This window comes from Lagenorhynchus albirostris, chromosome 2, assembly GCF_949774975.1.
Source record: "Lagenorhynchus albirostris chromosome 2, mLagAlb1.1, whole genome shotgun sequence".
Lineage (NCBI taxonomy): Eukaryota > Metazoa > Chordata > Mammalia > Artiodactyla > Delphinidae > Lagenorhynchus > Lagenorhynchus albirostris.
Genome location: NC_083096.1, coordinates 34,597,619 through 34,616,238, shown reverse-complemented (window position 1 = coordinate 34,616,238; position 18,620 = coordinate 34,597,619). Strand labels below are relative to the sequence as shown.

At 47.8% G+C, this 18,620-nt stretch overlaps 1 protein-coding gene and 1 pseudogene across 6 annotated transcripts in view; one reads left to right on the top strand and one right to left on the bottom strand.

Moving 5' to 3' along the window:
• Positions 1–4,624: 4,624 nt before the first annotated feature.
• Positions 4,625–18,620, top strand: part of RAB7B (RAB7B, member RAS oncogene family) — a 29,063-nt gene continuing 15,067 nt past the window's right edge. Inside the window, exons 1-6 of one of the 6 annotated variants that reach the window (XM_060129869.1) lie at positions 6,083–6,239; positions 6,518–6,653; positions 7,265–7,326; positions 14,177–14,245; positions 14,770–14,896; positions 15,620–15,835. In XM_060129869.1, the coding sequence (XP_059985852.1) occupies positions 14,193–14,245; positions 14,770–14,896; positions 15,620–15,835 (396 nt within the window). In that variant the 5' untranslated portion in view covers positions 6,083–6,239; positions 6,518–6,653; positions 7,265–7,326; positions 14,177–14,192. Of the gene's footprint in view, positions 4,659–6,036; positions 6,240–6,517; positions 6,654–7,264; positions 7,334–14,176; positions 14,246–14,769; positions 14,897–15,619; positions 15,836–18,620 lie in introns of those variants that run through there. The other 5 variants (XM_060129840.1, XM_060129859.1, XM_060129851.1 and 2 more) reach the window with 5 other exon arrangements.
• Positions 8,793–8,949, bottom strand: LOC132515751 (large ribosomal subunit protein eL39-like; annotated as a pseudogene).

Here is an 18,620-nt window from a genome sequence, read left to right as displayed (position 1 = left end):
TCCTGCCATTTTTTAATGCTCAGATCACCCCACGTTTAGCCAGTGGGCGCCCTTTCGATTTAGCTCCTGTGAACTTTTGACTTGACCTCAATACAAAGAGATGTTCTGGGCCCGTTTTCCCACAGTTCTGGTTCCTTGCAGTGTGTTCATGTGTTTGTTGTAAATGAAAATATTTCACAGTATATGGGAGGGGTGTGGTTGGAGAGAAAGAGAGAGGGAGAGAGAGGCTGTGAACAAATGCTTTTTACCTTTGAGAACCAGGGCCCATCCTAAGTGAGCTGATATGGGGAATCTGGGTCTAAGGACCATCCTTTGCCACTAGGAACAACTTGTCTTTCTTTTCCTTCCTTTCAATGTTGCTTTTTTCAAAATGGAAATATCTTCAGCGTTTTTCTTATTCTAAAATATGTGAAAGTCCCCCATGAGCCTCCTCCTCAGAGATAAACATTATTATCAATCTGAAGTTATCTTATGCAGACTTTTTTCTTGCATATGTTATCAGAGATGGCTATTGGTAAGGAAACCTTTTTCTTTTCTCATTTAACAGTAGATTTCCCATCAGTACATTCTTCTAACTCATTCAGCACAGTGTCAATCTATTTATCAAACCCTCTCTTAATAAATATTTGTTCTGTGCCAGGTGCTAAGAGAGACACCCCAAGACCGGCAAGACAACTGGGGCAGGCCCTGGCTGTCACTTCTGGCAGCAGAGGTCATGGAAAACACACCAGGCTTAACCCTAATCCTAAGCCTGTATCCACATCTGTGCTCCATCCCTCACCAACCTGGCATCCTTGGCTAATTACTTTGTGTCTCTGGGATATTCTCCCTGCAGAGCTCTTGGGAAGAGTTGAGCTTATCTGGATGGAAGCACTTGGGTCATAATGTTAGCACCCCTTCCCTCTAAGCATCAGCATCCAAGAAGTTCACAGCTACACACATGCACACACTTTTTTTGCTTTGTTTTTACTCTCTTTTTGCCTATATATATATATATATATATATATATATATATATATATATACACACACACACACATTTTTTAAACTAAATTATTGCTTTCAGAGCAATATTTAAGCAATTAAGTCAAAAGCAGCATAGTGGGGCTTCCCTGGTGGCACAGTGGTTGAGAGTCCGCCTGCCGATGCAGGGGACACAGGTTCGTGCCTCGGTCCGTCAGGAAGATCCCACATGCCACGGAGCGGCTGGGCCCGTGAGCCGTGGCCGCTGAGCCTGCGCGTCCGGAGCCTGTGCTCCACAACGGGAGAGGCCACAACAGTGAGAGACCTCCGTACCGCAAAAAAAAAAAAAGCAACATAGTGGAGTGGTCAACAACACAAGCTCTGTGAGGGCAGGCGCCAACCTTTAGAGGGCATCCTGCAGACTTTCTCCTCAAGGGTGACATGGGCAGCAACCCTGATGTGCTGGCCTAGAGCCTGAGGGTCCAGGAGCCTGAGTGGTGGAGGATGAAGTATGAAAGTAATGCTTCAATCACATCTGTAGGAAGTGAAATTAGGCTCAGTCCCAAGGCTGCCCGAACCCAGTTCTGCTCTGAGCACTCTGGTCCCTCAAGGCAGAAGTGATGCTTTCAGTCAGTGTGGACTAAACTCCTGCTGCCTGTGTAAACCTACTTAACCCTAATAGCTGCTTTGGGTTTTCCACAACTGACCTTGACTCTTTGTGACCTTCACATCAGTGGTTATTACCTCTGAAATCCAGGACCGTGTCCCATGTCCCACGTCTGATACTAGCTCACCACCTCTCAGGGATGGGCCAAGAAGTTTGGCCAAAGCTTCACTGTGCCCTGGGAGTTGTTAAAGGATGCTGTATTCATTTCCTAGGGCTGCCATAACCAAGTACCACAAATTGAGTGGCTTAAGACAACAGAAATCTATTGTCTCACAGTTCTGGAGGCTAGAAGACCCAGATCAATGTGTCAGCAAGGCCGTGCTCCCTCTGAAATCGTAGGGGAGAAACTTTCCTCACCTCTTCCAGACTTCTGGCTGGAATCCTCGGCATTCCTCGGCTTGCAGCTGCATCAGTCCAATCTCAGCCTCTGGCAACCCATGATGCGTCCCTGTGTGTCTCTGTCTCTGTGACTCTTCCCTCTTATAAGGACACCAGTCACATCAGATTAAAGCCCCATACTACCCCACTACGAACTCATCTCAATTTTAATTGCACCTCCAGCGACCCTATTTCCAAATAAGATCATTCTGAGGTACAGGGGTTCAGACTTCAACCTATCTTTTAGGGAAACTCAATTTAACCCGTAACAGATGCTCTGCTAACTGACTGCTCTTATATTTGACTTTTGGCTTCTTAAAATCCTTTTAGGAGTTTTCGGTGTTTTGTTGTTCTTTTCTTGTCTTTTCTCTTCTTTTCTTTCCTCTTCTTTCCCTCACAACAAATCTGTAAATTAGGCAGAGGAGGTTTTCTTACCCTGTTTTGTGGATGGGGAAATTGGGTTATAAAACAATGAAACCATTTGTCAAAAGTAGAGATGGGGCTTCCCTGGTGGCGCAGTGGTTGACAGTCCGCCTGCTGATGCGGGGCACATGGGTTCGTGCCCCGGTCCGGGAAGATCCCACATGCCGCAGAGCAGCTGGGCCCGTGAGCCATGCCCGCTGAGCCTGCGCGTCCGGAGCCTGTGCTCCGCAACGGGAGAGGCCGCAACAGTGAGAGGCCCACATAGCGCAAAAAAAAAAAAAAAAAAAAAGTAGAGATGAAGGTAGAATTCATGTCTCCCAGCTCCTAATCCACTGCTTCTGATTCATCCTCCTCCCCCACCCAGGTAGTTGCCAGTTCAGGATATCTCAAAGGCAAGGATGAAAGGTAGATTCTAAACAGTCCCCCTAATCATGTTTACTTGTTAAAATAAAAATGTATAAGCTGCTGAAAAGTTAATGGTTGCTGACCCCCAAAAGGATTCAAACAGTGTCCTCATGTCTGCTCCTACATGGAGATAAGACCTTGCCAAAGGGTTCCGGGGAGGCTGCTGTTTTTGTGTGTCGGGCATCACTTCCTTTGAGGAATGGTTCCCCTCCTGTTCTAAGTCCTATGGCCTCTCCTGGTGGTTCCTGGGTTCCCGTCATCACCAGTGACATTACAGGGGAGGACACAGGCCTCAAGTCACACCTGTCAGACTCTCTCTCCTGGGAATGGGAATCTTGAGTGGGACCCCACAGGACAGAGGGGCGCCTGGAGCTGAGCCGTGCATGGCAGGCACACAGAGTGCCAAGGTCGCAGGGCTACCCTCCTTCTGTCCTTCCCACTGTGTCTGTTCTCAGCTAAAGAACTCTGGCACGTGCATCTCACTGTAAGAGGGGGGCTGGGATGACTGTCCTGTGTGAGAGTCGGTGGCCTCCGGACTGTGAAGTCTGCTCTTTTCTCTAAGGAAAGTCCCAAAGCATATCTCAGTGACTTTGGCTGGGGAACCCTTAAAAGAAGAACTTGTGCTTAAGAGGATGGTAAGGGGAGAGAAGCTATGTGAGAACTTACCCAACACCCCACACACTTGGGGTGTGTAAAACACATCAGGGTTTAGAGCTATAGGTCCAGGCCTCAGGACCATAGTGTGCCCCCTCTCCTCAGCCTCAACATCTGCCCTCATCTTTTCAACACTTGCCAGGTTATGACATGACACTAGCTTCTATAACAATGAAACCCCCCAATCACAGTGCCTTAGCACAATCAAAGTGTATTCCTCGTTCATGGAGAGGCCAGTTGAAGAGTCGATGATTCAAAACCCTGGGATCCGTCTGCCTTGTGGTTCCCACATCCCCTAGGACCTCAGAGTCATTCTACTGTCCTGTGGACAGGGATAGAGTATGGCAGCTCCTATAAGAAGTCTTCCCAGGCCAGGTTCGAAAGAGGCCCAGTACCAGCGGGACACTTCTCTATATGCATTTGACTTGAGCTCTATGGGACCAGGGACTCTGTCTTGTTCACCATTCTGTCCATTGCTAAAATGTGGTCCATGACCATGCCTGTCTATAGGGGGTGGGAAATGGCAGTGAGCTGTGGCCTGGCGGTGTAAGGGGGCTTGAATGAACACTGGTCGTCTCTGCCTCACCAGGCCTCTGGCTGGGATCCTTTCCTTTCTCCTGATTCTTAAATGTGAGTATGTCTCGAGTTCTGCCTCAGCCCTCTTCTCCCTCTCTCATTCTCCCCTCTCCATTTCCTTACCCTCTCCCACATCGGGGATGATGTGTCTCTGCTGAGTGCAACCAATGGAGACAACCCCTGTGTCAACATCTCTAAGCAGACGACCTGTAAATTTATGACCTTTTCAAATTAGCTCCTGTATCTCTGTTTCTCATCCTACACTATCTAGCCTGACCTCTTGTCCTACAATTCATTCATTTACCCAACAAATATTTATGGAGTCCTATCTTGGGCCTGTTTCCTTAAGGGGAAATTTTTTTTAAAATGCCTGAGTCAGAAGCTTATATTTAACATTTTATTGGGAAGTTCAATTCAAAGGAAGTAAGAAAGGGGGAAAGGGAAGTGAAGAAGAAAGAGAAGGGGAATAGATACAAGGAGGTGAGTTTCCAAGCTGACTACAGATTTGCAGCAAACACAGCCACCTCCAGCAAGGCGGTAGACTGAGGGCAGCTCAGAATGCACCATTGGCAGGGCGGTGGTGAGGGCCAGAGGTGAGTTTGAACCATGTCTTATTTCCACTGATAAAATACAAGTATCCATTTTGTGTCCCTCCAAAGGGTCTGACACACTCAGATTATTGAATGAATGTGTGCAAGAGGGAAGAAAGGAAGGAACTTCAATGAACACAGTGTCAGGGCCTCCCCTGCAGAGTAGAAGCTGGACGCCATTTTCCAGTGGAGCATGTGTCAGAGGAAGAGAAGGGAAGTTGCTGACTTTTGATCCATGCAGACAGAGGAAGTGGGGACTAGAGCCTGAAGGTGGTTAGTGACTTGGCTTCCAAAGGTGTTAAGGGTAGTTTGCAAACATCCCCTAAAAGTATAAATTTCAGTCCCATATTCAGAGGCTGTAATGACTAGCTGAGGACAGTTCAGTTCCCCTACCCAAAAGCACCCACAGCGGCCGGCGGACCCATGGTAACTTTCACATGTTCTCTGAAAGAGGCTCAAATGTGCCTCTATACCTCTACAGATACCCGTCTCTCTCTCTCTCTCTCTCTCTCTCTCACACACACACACACACACACACACACACACACACGTTCATTTAAAACCTGATCTCAGAAAAGCAGAAGAATGGGGGGCAGGGGATTCCAAAGGGCACCAAATTAAGGGCAAACTGGCTGTCATAAAACAGTGGTTGTCCTGAGGGCGAATGGAGGCATCCTTTCCAAAGTAAACCAAGTGGAATATGTCCTAGAACTTTTCCAAATTTAATGTATCCTGTCCAATACTACACTTCATGGAAATCACTGCACCCTCCCTCCAGGCATGTTTGCTAGTGAAACAAAGAAATGAGCTTCAACTGGAGCTTTTGTTCCACCAAAAACTCCTCTCCAGGGCCTGTATCTAGCACTGCATGTGGCCTAGTGTGGGTTCAGGGATATTAAGTCCACCCTTGAGGAATGTATAGTCTACCTGACCAGACAGACCTAGACAGTAGCAAAGAAGCAGCGTCAGAGACTCAGATTGGAGAAAAGGAAGAACTTTTTGATGGTGAGGATTATTAAACAAAGGATGGAACTCCAAGGAGGAAAAACCCCATCTCAGGAGGAATGTGGGAACGGAGGGGCGCATCAAATGTATTATAAGCCTTAAAGGGATCCATCTGGGCGTGTCTAAACTCACTTTATTCCCGTTTAATCTGCCAGCCATAGTTACCCAAGGCATAGTTCCAGGCAGCTCAAATCTGCCTCACACTAACGTTTTAACTTCCTGTAGTCTCCTAAGAACTTCGGATTGGGTCACACATTCTCATCTGAGAGGCACAGGGAGATGTCAGGACTTGCCTCCCATCTCACAAGTCTGGTTCTGTGTGTGTGTGTGTGTGTGTGTGTTGATGTGGTGTGTTTGTGTGTGTGTGTGTAGATGTGGTGTGTGTGTGCAGCATTAAAGTGAGGGCAAGGTGTGAGGACTAGAGCCTCTCCCAACCAGGCTGATGGCAGGAGGGAATCTACTGCACATGTGAGTCTGATAATTCAACCAACAAAAGGGCCCCTTTCCTGGGCGGCTTCCAGCAACAGAGGCAGAAGTTCCTAAAAGCAGCCGGAGGCTTTTTATGGCGCCCACACACTGGTACGTTACCTTGCAGACCCTCTGACCCACAAGGGCCCACCCTCATGCCTCACTCCCCCCAGGACCAGAGTCCCTGTAAACTGAATTCTCAAGGGGCCCCAAATCCAGTCAGCTCGGAAGCCTGGCTTTCCCACCCTCCCACTCCCTCCACCCACACGGCTGAGGTCACCCCAGCCCAGCCTCTTTTGCAGCTTTCCCAAGTTTGTGCATGAGAGGGAGAGGAGGAAAACTCAGAAGGAAGTGGCTTAGCCTCAACAAACTCTTTTTTCCTCCCAAAGCCTTTTTCCTCTGACCCAGCCGAGACTGCTGCTCTAAGAGGAGACCCCGACCCAGAGGGAATCCCCGCCTGCCGTCAGAGGCTGAAAGGGCCCTGGAAGCTTTGCTCGGTTCCTGTCTATTCCAGCAGCCCCAGAGGTATTTGGGTTTTGGGGTGTGGGGAGGAGTGGAGGCAAGGGAGGCTTAGAATCTGTCAGCTGCAGGGTTTAGATCCAGCCCAAAGAACACCCACGCCTGAGTAACTCCCAGGGGGTGGCAGCGAGCCAAGGCAGAAAGGACTCCCTGCCCAGCCAGGGGAGTTGGGGCCCGGCTCGGGGCTCTGCACGGCCGGCTGTCAGCAGCAAAGCGATGCAGCTGCCGGCAGTCAGAGAAGGGCCAACCAGAGACCGGAGCCCTTCAGGAGGGCTGTGTCCTGCTAGCACCCTGAGTCTCCTCGCCCCTTTGACAGGGCACCTTCTGGGATGGAACTGTGTCAACCCAAGGGTCTCATCGGGGAAGGGGGAACCCCTGGAGTAGGAAAGTGTCCCTCTTGTTCTAAACTGTAAATACGCCTCTCAGCACAGCTCTGTGATGCTTGGGGAGGCCAATGAGCAGCGTTGGACAGGCCCAGATGTTAGTCTCAGCTTGCCACAAACTAGTTGTTCCTGACTCTGAAATCCACTGGGCTATGATGGCATGTTTTTAACTGCAAAGTGTCCTATAGTTGCTAGCATTGTATATTAATAAAAATAATTTCTTTGGACTTACAGATCAATCCCCCACCACAGGTCACATGGAGATAGTAACTTACCTATATCCTCAGACCTACATAGTGCGTGGTAGGCATGTGCTGGATGGATGGATGGACTGATGGACGGATGGACAGATGAATGGATGGATGGATGGACAGAAAGATGGATGGATAGATGACTGTTTATTGAAGACTCAGTATTCCCGGCATGGGTCAGACTCTTTGGGGGGATACTGAGAGGTGTGAGGCATTGTCCTGCCCACTGGGCACTGACAGTCTACTTGGGGAAGTAGAACTAATACCCCCAGAGAACTTAAAGAACAGGAGTGCTGAGCCTCCTGAAACCAGGGCTGTGGGTACACTTCCCGGAGAGAGCAGGTCTAAACCTGCTAGGATTTGGGTGGGTGAGGCAGATTGTAAGCCTTCCTGCGAGGCAATAAAGGCGTATGCTCCCCGATAGCCTCTTTTCAAAGGCAAACTTACTTCAAGATTGTAAATCCCATTTATGTTTTAGGGTGGATACATTTGTTATTTTCCAAAGCGTGGGAGCCGAGAAGGGAGGCAGTGACGTGGGTTAAGATGGTCTGAGGAGGGGAGGCTTTGCCTGCTTCAGAAATCTCAGCTGCCCCCCTGCTCACTGCCTCTCATCCCTCCCCCCGTCAGCAGAAATGACACCTCACCCAACACCTCTTTTAGGCGGAAGGTTGTGTCTGCGTCCCGGTTGGGGCCAGGAGGGTAGAGAGAAGCAAAGTGGGAAGGTAGAAGCACAGCAGGTCCAAGAGTTCTTAGAAGACTGACTTTAAAAAGAATGTGTTGCATGGGGTGGGGGCCCTGGGGAGGCATCAACTGCATCTTTCTCACTCCCTGGGCACTGAGCTACGCTGAGGTTTGGCAGATGGGCAAGGCTAGGGCTTAGAGGTCCTGCCAGGCAAGATGGGGAGAAGAGTTAGCCACGTGCAGTGGAGAACAGTCCCCGGCAGACTCTGCTCTGTTCAGACCTGAGCTGGCTGAAGGGGGGCCCTGCATTGCAAACCTGCTTTTCACTGTTACTTAACAGTGGAGGGTGATGACTCAGTCTGGCCTCTAGGAGGATGCACTGGTTTAAAGTATCTGAGTCAGCTGAGTGGGAGGATGGAGGCTTAAAAGGACAGACATTGCCAAAGCCCAGCCAAGGGCAGAGCCCAAAGCATACAAGAAAGACCTTCAGCCACAGTCTGAAATCTGCACGTGGTTCCCTGGTGAGCCCATCCAGTGTCTACCCTCAAGCCACGCTCCATTGCCAGTGATGTAGTCCTGGTCACCCTCTTGCTGCTAGTTATCCTGGGACCAACGACCAGTCTGTTTTATTTTATTTTATTTTTCAAACAAAAGGGCTCACATATTTACTACTGAACCAACCTGCTAGTGCAGAAGCATAGAAACAAAGAGGAAAATCATTTTTCCCAGTAGAACATGTCCTGCTGTCCAGACAGTGGACAGCTAGATATGGTAAGATGCCAGCGACCTTGATACAGCATCGATATGTGGGCCGTCTCGTGTGTGATTCCTTACAGACCCAGCTTGGCTCTTCTCCAATATCTCCTCTTAGAGTTGTACCTGATTTTATGACCAGTTTTCATGCAAATCCATTGGGAGAGTGGGACAATTCTGTTTTTGTTTCCTGGCCAGGAATTGCTTGATCCTGAATGTCTTGTGAGAAGGCATGGCAAGGAACAGAGTCAACCACACACACCAAGCTGGTGGAGAAGGGAAGAGAGAGACAGGCTATTGTAAATAGCAGCCCCAGCCAATCCCTGCCCTTCTGGCGGGGTGTAGGGGAATCTGCATGGCAGCAGACCTTGAGGGCTCATCCAGAGGAAGAACTAGGGCAGTGGTGGGTGAAGGGGGCTCAGAGTAAAGGCTGAGGTGAGTTATAAGAATCTGGAGAAGAAAAGACTCAAGTAAAACTCCAAGACTTTAAATCTCAGGAGGGCTGGCAGGTAGCAGAGGAACTGAGCATTCTTTCTGTGGCTTCCAGGAGAAATCCACCCCTAGTGGAGGCAAGTTCTGTGGGGCAAGTCTGGCCATCTTTCCATGAATATGGTGCAGGTGGCTCAAGCACTGGGTGGGAGGTCAGACTAGATGAACTTTGGGGTCCTTCTGTAGTGAACTGGAGAATGATCCACACTGGTAGCTTGAAATCAGCCACGGTGAGAGTATTTACACCACAGAAAGCGGCAGGCACTACAAATCAAGTATCTGCCCCCCACCGTGTTTAACCGTTTAGCCAGGTCTTTCCAATTTGCTCTAAGAGCATGACACATGCCACACTGCAGAATCAGCCACAGCCATGAGTGATGTCTATCTTACCCACAAGAGAACAGACTCACCAAGGTTAAGAAACTCTCCCAAGGTCACAAATATATGCAGGTGGGATGAAAACTCTGACTCCAAAACTCATGATCACTCTGGAGTCCCAGGAAGCCTCTCTCTCCTGCCCCAGACACAAAAGTGACTTGTCCTGTCAGGAAGTCACACTCAGATGTCTTTGTGCTGCCATCCTTCCACCTGCTCTTTATAAAGAAATGTTGTCTTTATTTGATGTATATATATATTTTTAGACGTGGTGAGGAATTCCAGGAATTTAAGTCAGGAAACTGGACTTCATGCCACATACACTGAAAAGTCCTCACCAGGCTTTTTTTATTTTTAAAATTTTAAAAATATTTATTTATTTATTTATGGCTACATTGGGTCTTCGTTGCTGCGTGTGGGCTTTCTCTAGTTGTGGCGAGCGGGGTTTACTCTTCATTGCGGTGCACGGGCTTCTCATTGCGGTGACCTCTCTTGTTGCGGAGCACGGGCTCTAGGCACGTGGGCTTCAGTAGTTGTGGCTCACGGGCTTAGTTTCTCCGTGGCATGTGGGATCTTCCCGGACCAGGAATCAAACCTGTGTCCCCTGCATTGGCAGGCGGATTCTTAACCACTGCACCACCAAGGAAGCCCTATTTGATATTTTTAATTACAATAACAACTTAGACTTGTGTAACAAATTTTAACACGAGGCATATATAAAATAAAACAATAGCTCCTTGCCTCTAATCTACCTTTCCCCACCTCCTATTAATCATTTAGTATGTATCTATCCATAGCTTTCTAGGTATTGCAGGACAAGCATACATATAATATTAAACATATAGTCACACACACAGGGTTGTTGTTTTTATACAATTGGGATCATACTATACAAAATGTCCAGTGATTTTTTTTCACTTAAATTGTCATATTTTTCCACTTCATTACTTCACTCATTTAAAAACTGCCTAGTATTTCAGAGTATGTATGGATCATAATTTATGCCAAGGGTCTTTTATTGATGGACATTTAGGTTACAATGTTCTTCAGCAATTATCTTGGTAAAAATGTATGTTTGAGCATATGTGTATTTCTGTTGGATAGACTCCTAGAATTAGAATCTAGGGTATATGCATATTAAATTTTGATACTGTCAAACTGCTGTCCAAAAAAAACAGTGCCAATTCAGAGTCTATCAGCAGTAAACAAGAGTTTTCCCCCACCCACTTGTCAACACTAAATATTATCATCAATCTTTTGAATTTTTGCCACTCTGGTGGGTAAAAAAGTGGTATTTTTTAACTTTGCATGTCCTTAAAAATTAGTAAGTTTAAGTGTCTCCCAAAGGTTACTATTTATCATTTATAAGATCTCTACTGGTTACTTATTCGTATTCTTTGCCTGCTTTTATGTTCTGTGTTGTCTTTGATTGTCTGTAGAGTGCTTTACACATAGTGGATATCGATCCTCTGTTATACGCATGCACTTTCCACCTACCCCGCCCTCAACCCCAGCTTTCCCCTCATACGCACACCAGCTCTGCTGCACCATGTCAAACCCGAACCATCCAGCCCCCAAGACTCTCCGACAGGGGCACCAGTGGCAGGGTGTGTGATCCTCATTCTAGTTTCACAGAAGGCGGTAAATAGGACCTAGCGGCTAAGAGCGTGATCTCTGGAGTCAGGCCTGTATTCAAGTCCCAGTTCTGCCACTTACAGACCGTGCTTTTAGAGATGAACTACATACTTAACTTCTCTAAACACCTGTTTCTTCAGTGGTAAAACAGAGATAAGAGTAGTATCAATCCCACAAGATATTTCTGTGTGCTAACGTTTCTTGAGCCCTTAATTAGTGCCATAAATGCATTATAATAATGTACTATGTGTGTTAAATGTAGTATAATAATGTATCCATTTATTAACCTCCCTATGATATGTTTATTTGCATATTCGCAAAGTGCTCTACAACACCACCAGGCGAGTAAACCTTAGCTTATAGTGTGAGCGTTGACAACTCCGCATGGCAACGTGTGAATCTGCTCCCCTCTGCCTCAGGATGCTCTTTTGACCCCTGTGGTCACTCCACACACGACGGCTCCTGTTCAGCAGCCCATTCCCTTGGCTTCCACTGTGGCTCTTGTCCCTTTGGCTGCCTTTCTCTCGATCCCCTACAGCTCTACCAGGGTTTTGTTGGGGGTTCACCAAACCTGAGCCCAGTGCCCTAGATCCTGTGCACACAGATTCTACGGTTCAAACTCAGGATGTCAGGGGGCAACATGGCACAGAGCAGCCTTCTCTGGCCTTTGACTCACACATTAACTCATCCGTATACTACCTGTGGGGCCTTAGGTGAGTTATGAGTGACTTGGCTTCTCTGAGCCCCCGTTGTACTCATCTCATAGCTCATGATTTCCTAAGCCCTACAGAGCAGCCCCTGCAGGTGCTCAGCCAATGCTGGTTCCCTTCCCACTTCCCCTGCCTCCCTTTTGTTCTGACTCCCTTTCCAGGGCACTCTATTGGCTTTTGAGGCTAAGTTAGCGGGTTGTACCCAAGCCTTTAGGAAAGAGCTCACCCTTGCTCCCCTTCCCGACTGGTAACTGATGCTTAGAGACACATGCCTTTCAGAAGCTTCTGAGTCACTTCTCCCTTGGCTGGTTTCCTTGTGGGTGGTGACACCCATTACAAAATACCAGCCCCTGTTAATACTTTGAATTCTCTTCCTCTGCCTGTCTGAAGTGTGGGAAATGTTTGACGAATGAATAAATGAATGACAGAATCCTTGGTCTGTATTCATGACCCATCTTAATCTTGCTTCCTTTCTAGGCTTTTCTCTCTCCACACTCTTCGCCTCACCCTTCCCTGAAGCAAACCATCCACCTTCTCCACTCCCCTGTTCCCAGAGCTTTGATATTTCATTTCCTCCTTGGAAATATCACCCCCAACTACCTGTGTCATTTCCTCAGGGCCTAGTTGGATTGGCAGCTTCTCCCCCAGCCCTGAATTCTCACAGCAGTTTCTTGTGGCCTCTGCCGGGACACTTGACATTTTCTCTCTGCTGTAATCACTCACCCCTTTCCTTTCTCCCCTGATGACTCCCTGGAGTGGGCTCCTATTTGCTTTGTCTTTTGCCCTGGGCAAGGCTCTCGTGGCCCAGTGAGTTACACTCCAGTAGATAAAGCATTTTTCAACCAGAAGGGGCCTCGGGTCTTTGGGGCCCAGATGGCTCATCCTCTAGTTGGAAAGCCAAGACTCAAAGAGGGGAAGTAACTGGCCCAAGGTCACACAGTGGCAAAGTGAGAATTAGAACCAAAACCTCAGGACGTCCAATTGAGAGCTTTTTCCCAGTACCAGGCAAGTTCAAGCTGACCAACTTTTGCTACCTCAACCAGGCAGAGTCAGATCAAGGTTAACTCAATGCATCTACCGCATCCAAGGTCAGAGGACCCAGGAGTTGGGAATAGTATATATGTGTGTGCGCGTAAGGGTCGAACCAAGGAGCCAGTTAAGCATAATTCCCTGAGACAGTTTTGCTTTATCTTGTTAATAATCACAATATATATACATATATAATTTATATGTATAAAACAGACATACAAGTATTTTTCTCTTATAGGAACAATACATGTTTGACATGTGTGTTGTTAAAAAAAATTGGAACGTACTAAAAAGTATAGAGAACAAAGTTAAAATCATAGTTTCCTACCACCCAGAATTAACCACTTACGTTTTTTATATATTTCTTTCTAGATCTTTTTCCATGCAAGTAGGCATTCATTTCAATACGGGGGGGGGGGGCGGTATGGTACGTACAGTTTAGCGTCTTCTGTTTTTCAATTAGGTCCTGTGGCGTAAGCGTTTTCCCACGTTATTATAATATGCTCACAAACTCCATTTTAACGGCTGCTTAATAGTTCATCGTGTGCCATGATTTTTTTTTCTTTATTGTTGGATGTTTATAAATGACGCTGGGAAAGAACATTCTTGAACAAGAGGCTTTGCCTGCGTTTCAGATTATGTTTTTAGGACAAATTCCTAGAAGTGGAGGGCAGGGACATGTTTAAGGCTCTCAATACTCACTGCCAAGCAGCTTTCCAGAAACATGTACCAGTTACACCCTCACCAGCTGCATTAGAGAAGAGCCTTTTGATTCTGCCAATGCAGCAACACCTCGGGCTGAAGGAAGGCCACTCTTCCATCCAAAGCCTCTCAGCAGTCCTAACAATGGACCCCTTGTCCCACCCCCATCTCCTCTTCCCTCCATCCCTGGCTCCAGGCTTGGAACACAGGCTGTCTGCGAGGCCTCTATTCAGTCCAGTCCAGCCTTGGTGCTCCACGGGGTTGGTAGAGCTGAAAGGTAAGAGGTGTGCCTGTCCTACAGGGCGGGGCCACCATCCTTCCAGCCTCAGGGAGACCCCCAGGGGGGGTGCGGAGGTGGATGTGTAAGGGTTGCTGAGTCATCCGCCTCTTTTGGCGAACAAACCCATCCGATCCCAGGACAGAGTTCTGCACATGACGAGGGGAAAGTAGAGACCAGCCCCAGTGACAATGGCCACAGGGTTACTCTGGCCAGCATGTAGATGACTTCTGTTTCCCTACAGGCTCTGAAGCCCCTCCATGAATCCTCAGAAGAAGGTGGACCTCAAGCTCATCATCATCGGAGCCCTGGGGTAAGCCAAGTTCAGCTCGGGGTCTGGGGGTTGGGAAGAAGACCCTACCCAAGAACAGTGAGACGTCCTGTATGTGCTCCCACCTTGCATGGGTCCCTTTCTGATTCAGAGTGGCACCAGGGAGGGCATTCCACCCCAGGGAAGGGAGCTGAGATGGGAGAAAGAGACTGGGAGTCAGGCTACCTGGTTTCTGACCCCAGCTCTGCACTTAACTCTGCAGTAACTAGGTGTGTGAATTAGGCAAGCCATTTAGCATCTCTCTGCCCTCCTACCTCCTGCCACATACAGGAAAGACCTGAACCTTTTGCTGTGAGGCACTCAGCTCTCTGCAAACTTCTCTGCTCACTTTGTTCCCTGCTTCTTATGTCCATTCCCTAGTATTAGCAAGCTACTCAAACTGCAAATGTTAGAAATTCAAAATCTCAGAGAGAGACAGTGGTGAGAGGGTCATGGTAAGATGTTGAGAAAGGTATGGATATGTGTGTGTGTGTGTGTGTCCACATGTGTCTGGGTTTTTTCCTTAGTGTTGGAAAGACTTCCCTCCTCCACCGATTCGTGCACAAGACATTTTACGAGGACTATCAGACCACACTGGGAGCTAGCATCCTCTCCAAGATTATCATACTGGATGACACAACTTTGAAGCTACAGGTGAGCTGCCCTCTCATTCCCTCTTCAACATACACACCTGAATATCACCCCACATTCCCTGGACGGCCACTCACACAGCAATGTGCACCAGGAGCTAGAAGAGTCTAGAGCATAGATCAGAAAACTTTAATTCATGGGCCAAATCTGGTCCGCCATCTGCTTCTGAAAATAAAGTTTTATTGGAACACAGCCCTGCCCGTTTGTTTACTCACGGTCTCTTTGGTTGCTTTCACAGTACAACAGCAGAATTGAGTAGTGGCAACAGACGGTGTATAGTCTGCAAAGCCTATGTTATTTACTATATGTCCCTTTACGGAAAAATTTACTGATCCCTGATCTAGAAGGAAGAGCATTAATCCAGAATTAAGAGGCCCCACCCTAAGGCTCAGGTTCCCTGGAAAACTTGCCAAGTGGACTTGGGCAAGTCACTCCCAAGGTCCAAATCTATCAGGTGGAAGAACAATGACTGTCCTGATGCCCCAGGTGGAAAATGAGGACTCAGATGTGAAAGTACTCTTGGGATGTTAAATATTACTGCAGAGATTTTGTAGTGTACATGGGTGACAGGGTGTGTGATGCCCATGTGTGAAAGGACCTCGTGCACCTGTGCCAGGGCTATCTGCCCCCTACCCAGAAAAGGAAGCTTTGACATGATGTGACCTGGTTGGGCATACCTTCAGCCACTCATCACAGCCCCATGGAGCCTCTGTTCTTCCCCTCCAGATCTGGGACACAGGAGGACAGGAGCGATTCCGCTCCATGGTGTCTACCTTCTACAAAGGCTCTGATGGCTGCATCCTGGCTTTTGATGTCACTGACCTGGAGACCTTTGAAGCCCTGGAAACCTGGAGGGATGATGTTCTGGCCAAAACCATTCCAATGGAGCAGTCCTACCCCATGGTGGTGCTGGGGAACAAGATCGATCTGGCAGACCGGCAGGTACCGCTGACTCATTCATTCATTCATTTACCAAACATGTGAGGACTGGCTATATGCCAGGCACTGAGTTAAGTCCCACACATACAGAGTTGAATCAGGCAGAGTCCTTACCTTAAGAATTTCACAGTCTAGTAATGGATGCAGATAATTTAAAGACACTTATGATACAATAAGATAAATCATAAGCAATCATAGAGATACACCTTGGATATTTGGGGACCATAGTGAAAGGCCATCTATCTACTTAAGTGCAGAGTATAGAAAGGGCTTCCTATAAGGAAGTGGGTTCCAGGCTGAAGAAACAGCAAGAACAAAGGTAAGAAATAGAATGATGTGAGCCGAGAGCCGAAGGCAATTTTGTCTAGAGAGAGGGAATGGAAGAATGAAGGCATCAGAAGTAGGCAGGTGGGATTTGAATTAACCTGTAGAACAGTATTTCTACCCAGGGTCAGATAGGGGGTCTGCAGTTATGCATTCTTGAAACTACAAATTTTCTGGGAAAGTAGTAATACAGTATTTATTTCTTATTAGCTTAAGCATATTCTGTATCACCTGGCCAGCCACTTGACAAATGATCTGCTTGCTCCATGGCTGCGGTGACCACACTTATGTAGGTGTTCACCACTGCAGTGGCATTGAGTAGAGCTCTGTTCATCGTTGCCTACTAATGAGAAAAGAATAAAAGTAGACAATTTATAAAAGATGCTCTTGTGCCAAACAAAGCCCAAAGGACACCAAAAATAGCGTCTGAACAAGTTGTCTTAGTGTCTCAAATAGAGAAAATAAATGGGGTTCATATTTGAACCACATTTTCACAAGGGTTCAAATGGAGAAAAGTGATAGGAGAACTGAGGCATCATTTGGAATGATGGGTGGATGGGTGGATGAATGGACGGTGGTGCTTCCAACTAAACTATTACCACCATAAAGAAGAGCCTCTTGTTCAGAGAGAGAGATGAGTTTGGTTCTGACACGCTGAGTTGGAGGAGCTTGGAGAACAACTAATTGGGAATGACCAGTAGGCTTTAGAACACGTAAGAATGAAACGTCAAAGGAGAAGTCTGTGCTGGAAATAGAAATCTAGAAGTCATCAATTCTATGGTAACTTCAGGTTGCAAATTTAGTGTCAGTTCTCTAATTACAAATATCCAATCTCAAATAAGAATCAAAGTCCTAAGTTCATTCACAGCCAAGGGGTCTCTCTTCTTTCCACTGGGGCCAGCTGCAAGTGAGAACACTGTGGTCTAGGAGGGGCATCTCATTGCCAACTTTATGTGTCCACACTTCCTCCCCTTCTCAGGATAATTTTGGTTTCAGACCCCTTCAGGAATGAAGGAAAAAGAGGGATAAGAGGTCAGGAGAAGCGAAAACACCCTTATTTGACGGGTACTGTCTTAAGATAGTTTGTGCTCTCTGGGCCTAACAGGTATTTCAACTTGTCTCTTGGTGGATTACTCCTTTGGGTCCTAAGAAGCCTCCACTGGGAACATTTAACTGTACCTCCCCTGACAAGGGTCTTGCATATTCTTCCTCAACTCCTAATATAGGAGCTTAAGAGCCATCCTCCACTCCATGGGGTCCTTTCCTCCTGCAGACACTCTTCCTGATGGGGTTTACAACAGCTCCAGGCTGGCTAGCTCTCTGTGGAGCCCACCTCTCTTTCATAAGGCACACCCATGCATTCTGGCTCCATTGTAGGGCCAAGGGTAGTTCGTTCTCAGTGCAGTCTGTCCTCTCTCTGCCCTGTTGCCTTTTGCCTTAAATCCCTCAGATGCAATCAGATACCAATCCACTGTAGCCACCAAGCTCCAGGGGTCATATGTTAACCTTTCCAAGTGGCCTCTTTTGGCCAGAGGTGAGGCCTTACATGGTCTCCCTCTTGGGAGGGGTGTCCCCCCAACACAACTCTCCCCCTCTAAAAAAAATCCTTTCTAACCTCCTTTTCAATCCTTTTATTCCATGCCGGGGGTGTTAGAGTCGTCTAGCAGATTCTTGGTCATGAACATTTGGAAATGTGCACGGTCCCAGGGGTGGTCTGTCTCCCAACCAACTTGATACCTGGCATCGATCACACTGTAGTGTCTCTGCCAAAGCTTCCATTTCACATCTTGCTTCATATACCTGCCAGTCGTGGGGTGGGCAGTCGAGGGAGTTCAAGACTGAGAGCCCGACGTTTCCTCAGTGAAATAAGAGGCACCATCTTCTGTTGAGAAGGGAGCCCAGGAGGAGTCTCCAGAATCATGGTGAAGTTGTGCCAGTCGCTCTGCAGAGCAACGGGTGAAGGGGCTAGTCAGGGACAAAGACCAGAGCTGATGGGCAGAGCAACGGGTGAAGGGGCTAGTCAGGGACAAAGACCAGAGCTGATGGGCAGAGCAACGGGTGAAGGGGCTAGTCAGGGACAAAGACCAGAGCTGATGGGCAGAGCAACGGGTGAAGGGGCTAGTCAGGGACAAAGACCAGAGCTGATGGGCAGAGCAACGGGTGAAGGGGCTAGTCAGGGACAAAGACCAGAGCTGATGGGCAGAGCAACGGGTGAAGGGGCTAGTCAGGGACAAAGACCAGAGCTGATGGGCAGAGCAACGGGTGAAGGGGCTAGTCAGGGACAAAGACCAGAGCTGATGGGCAGAGCAACGGGTGAAGGGGCTAGTCAGGGACAAAGACCAGAGCTGATGGGCAGAGCAACGGGTGAAGGGGCTAGTCAGGGACAAAGACCAGAGCTGATGGGCAGAGCAACGGGTGAAGGGGCTAGTCAGGGACAAAGACCAGAGCTGATGGGCAGAGCAAC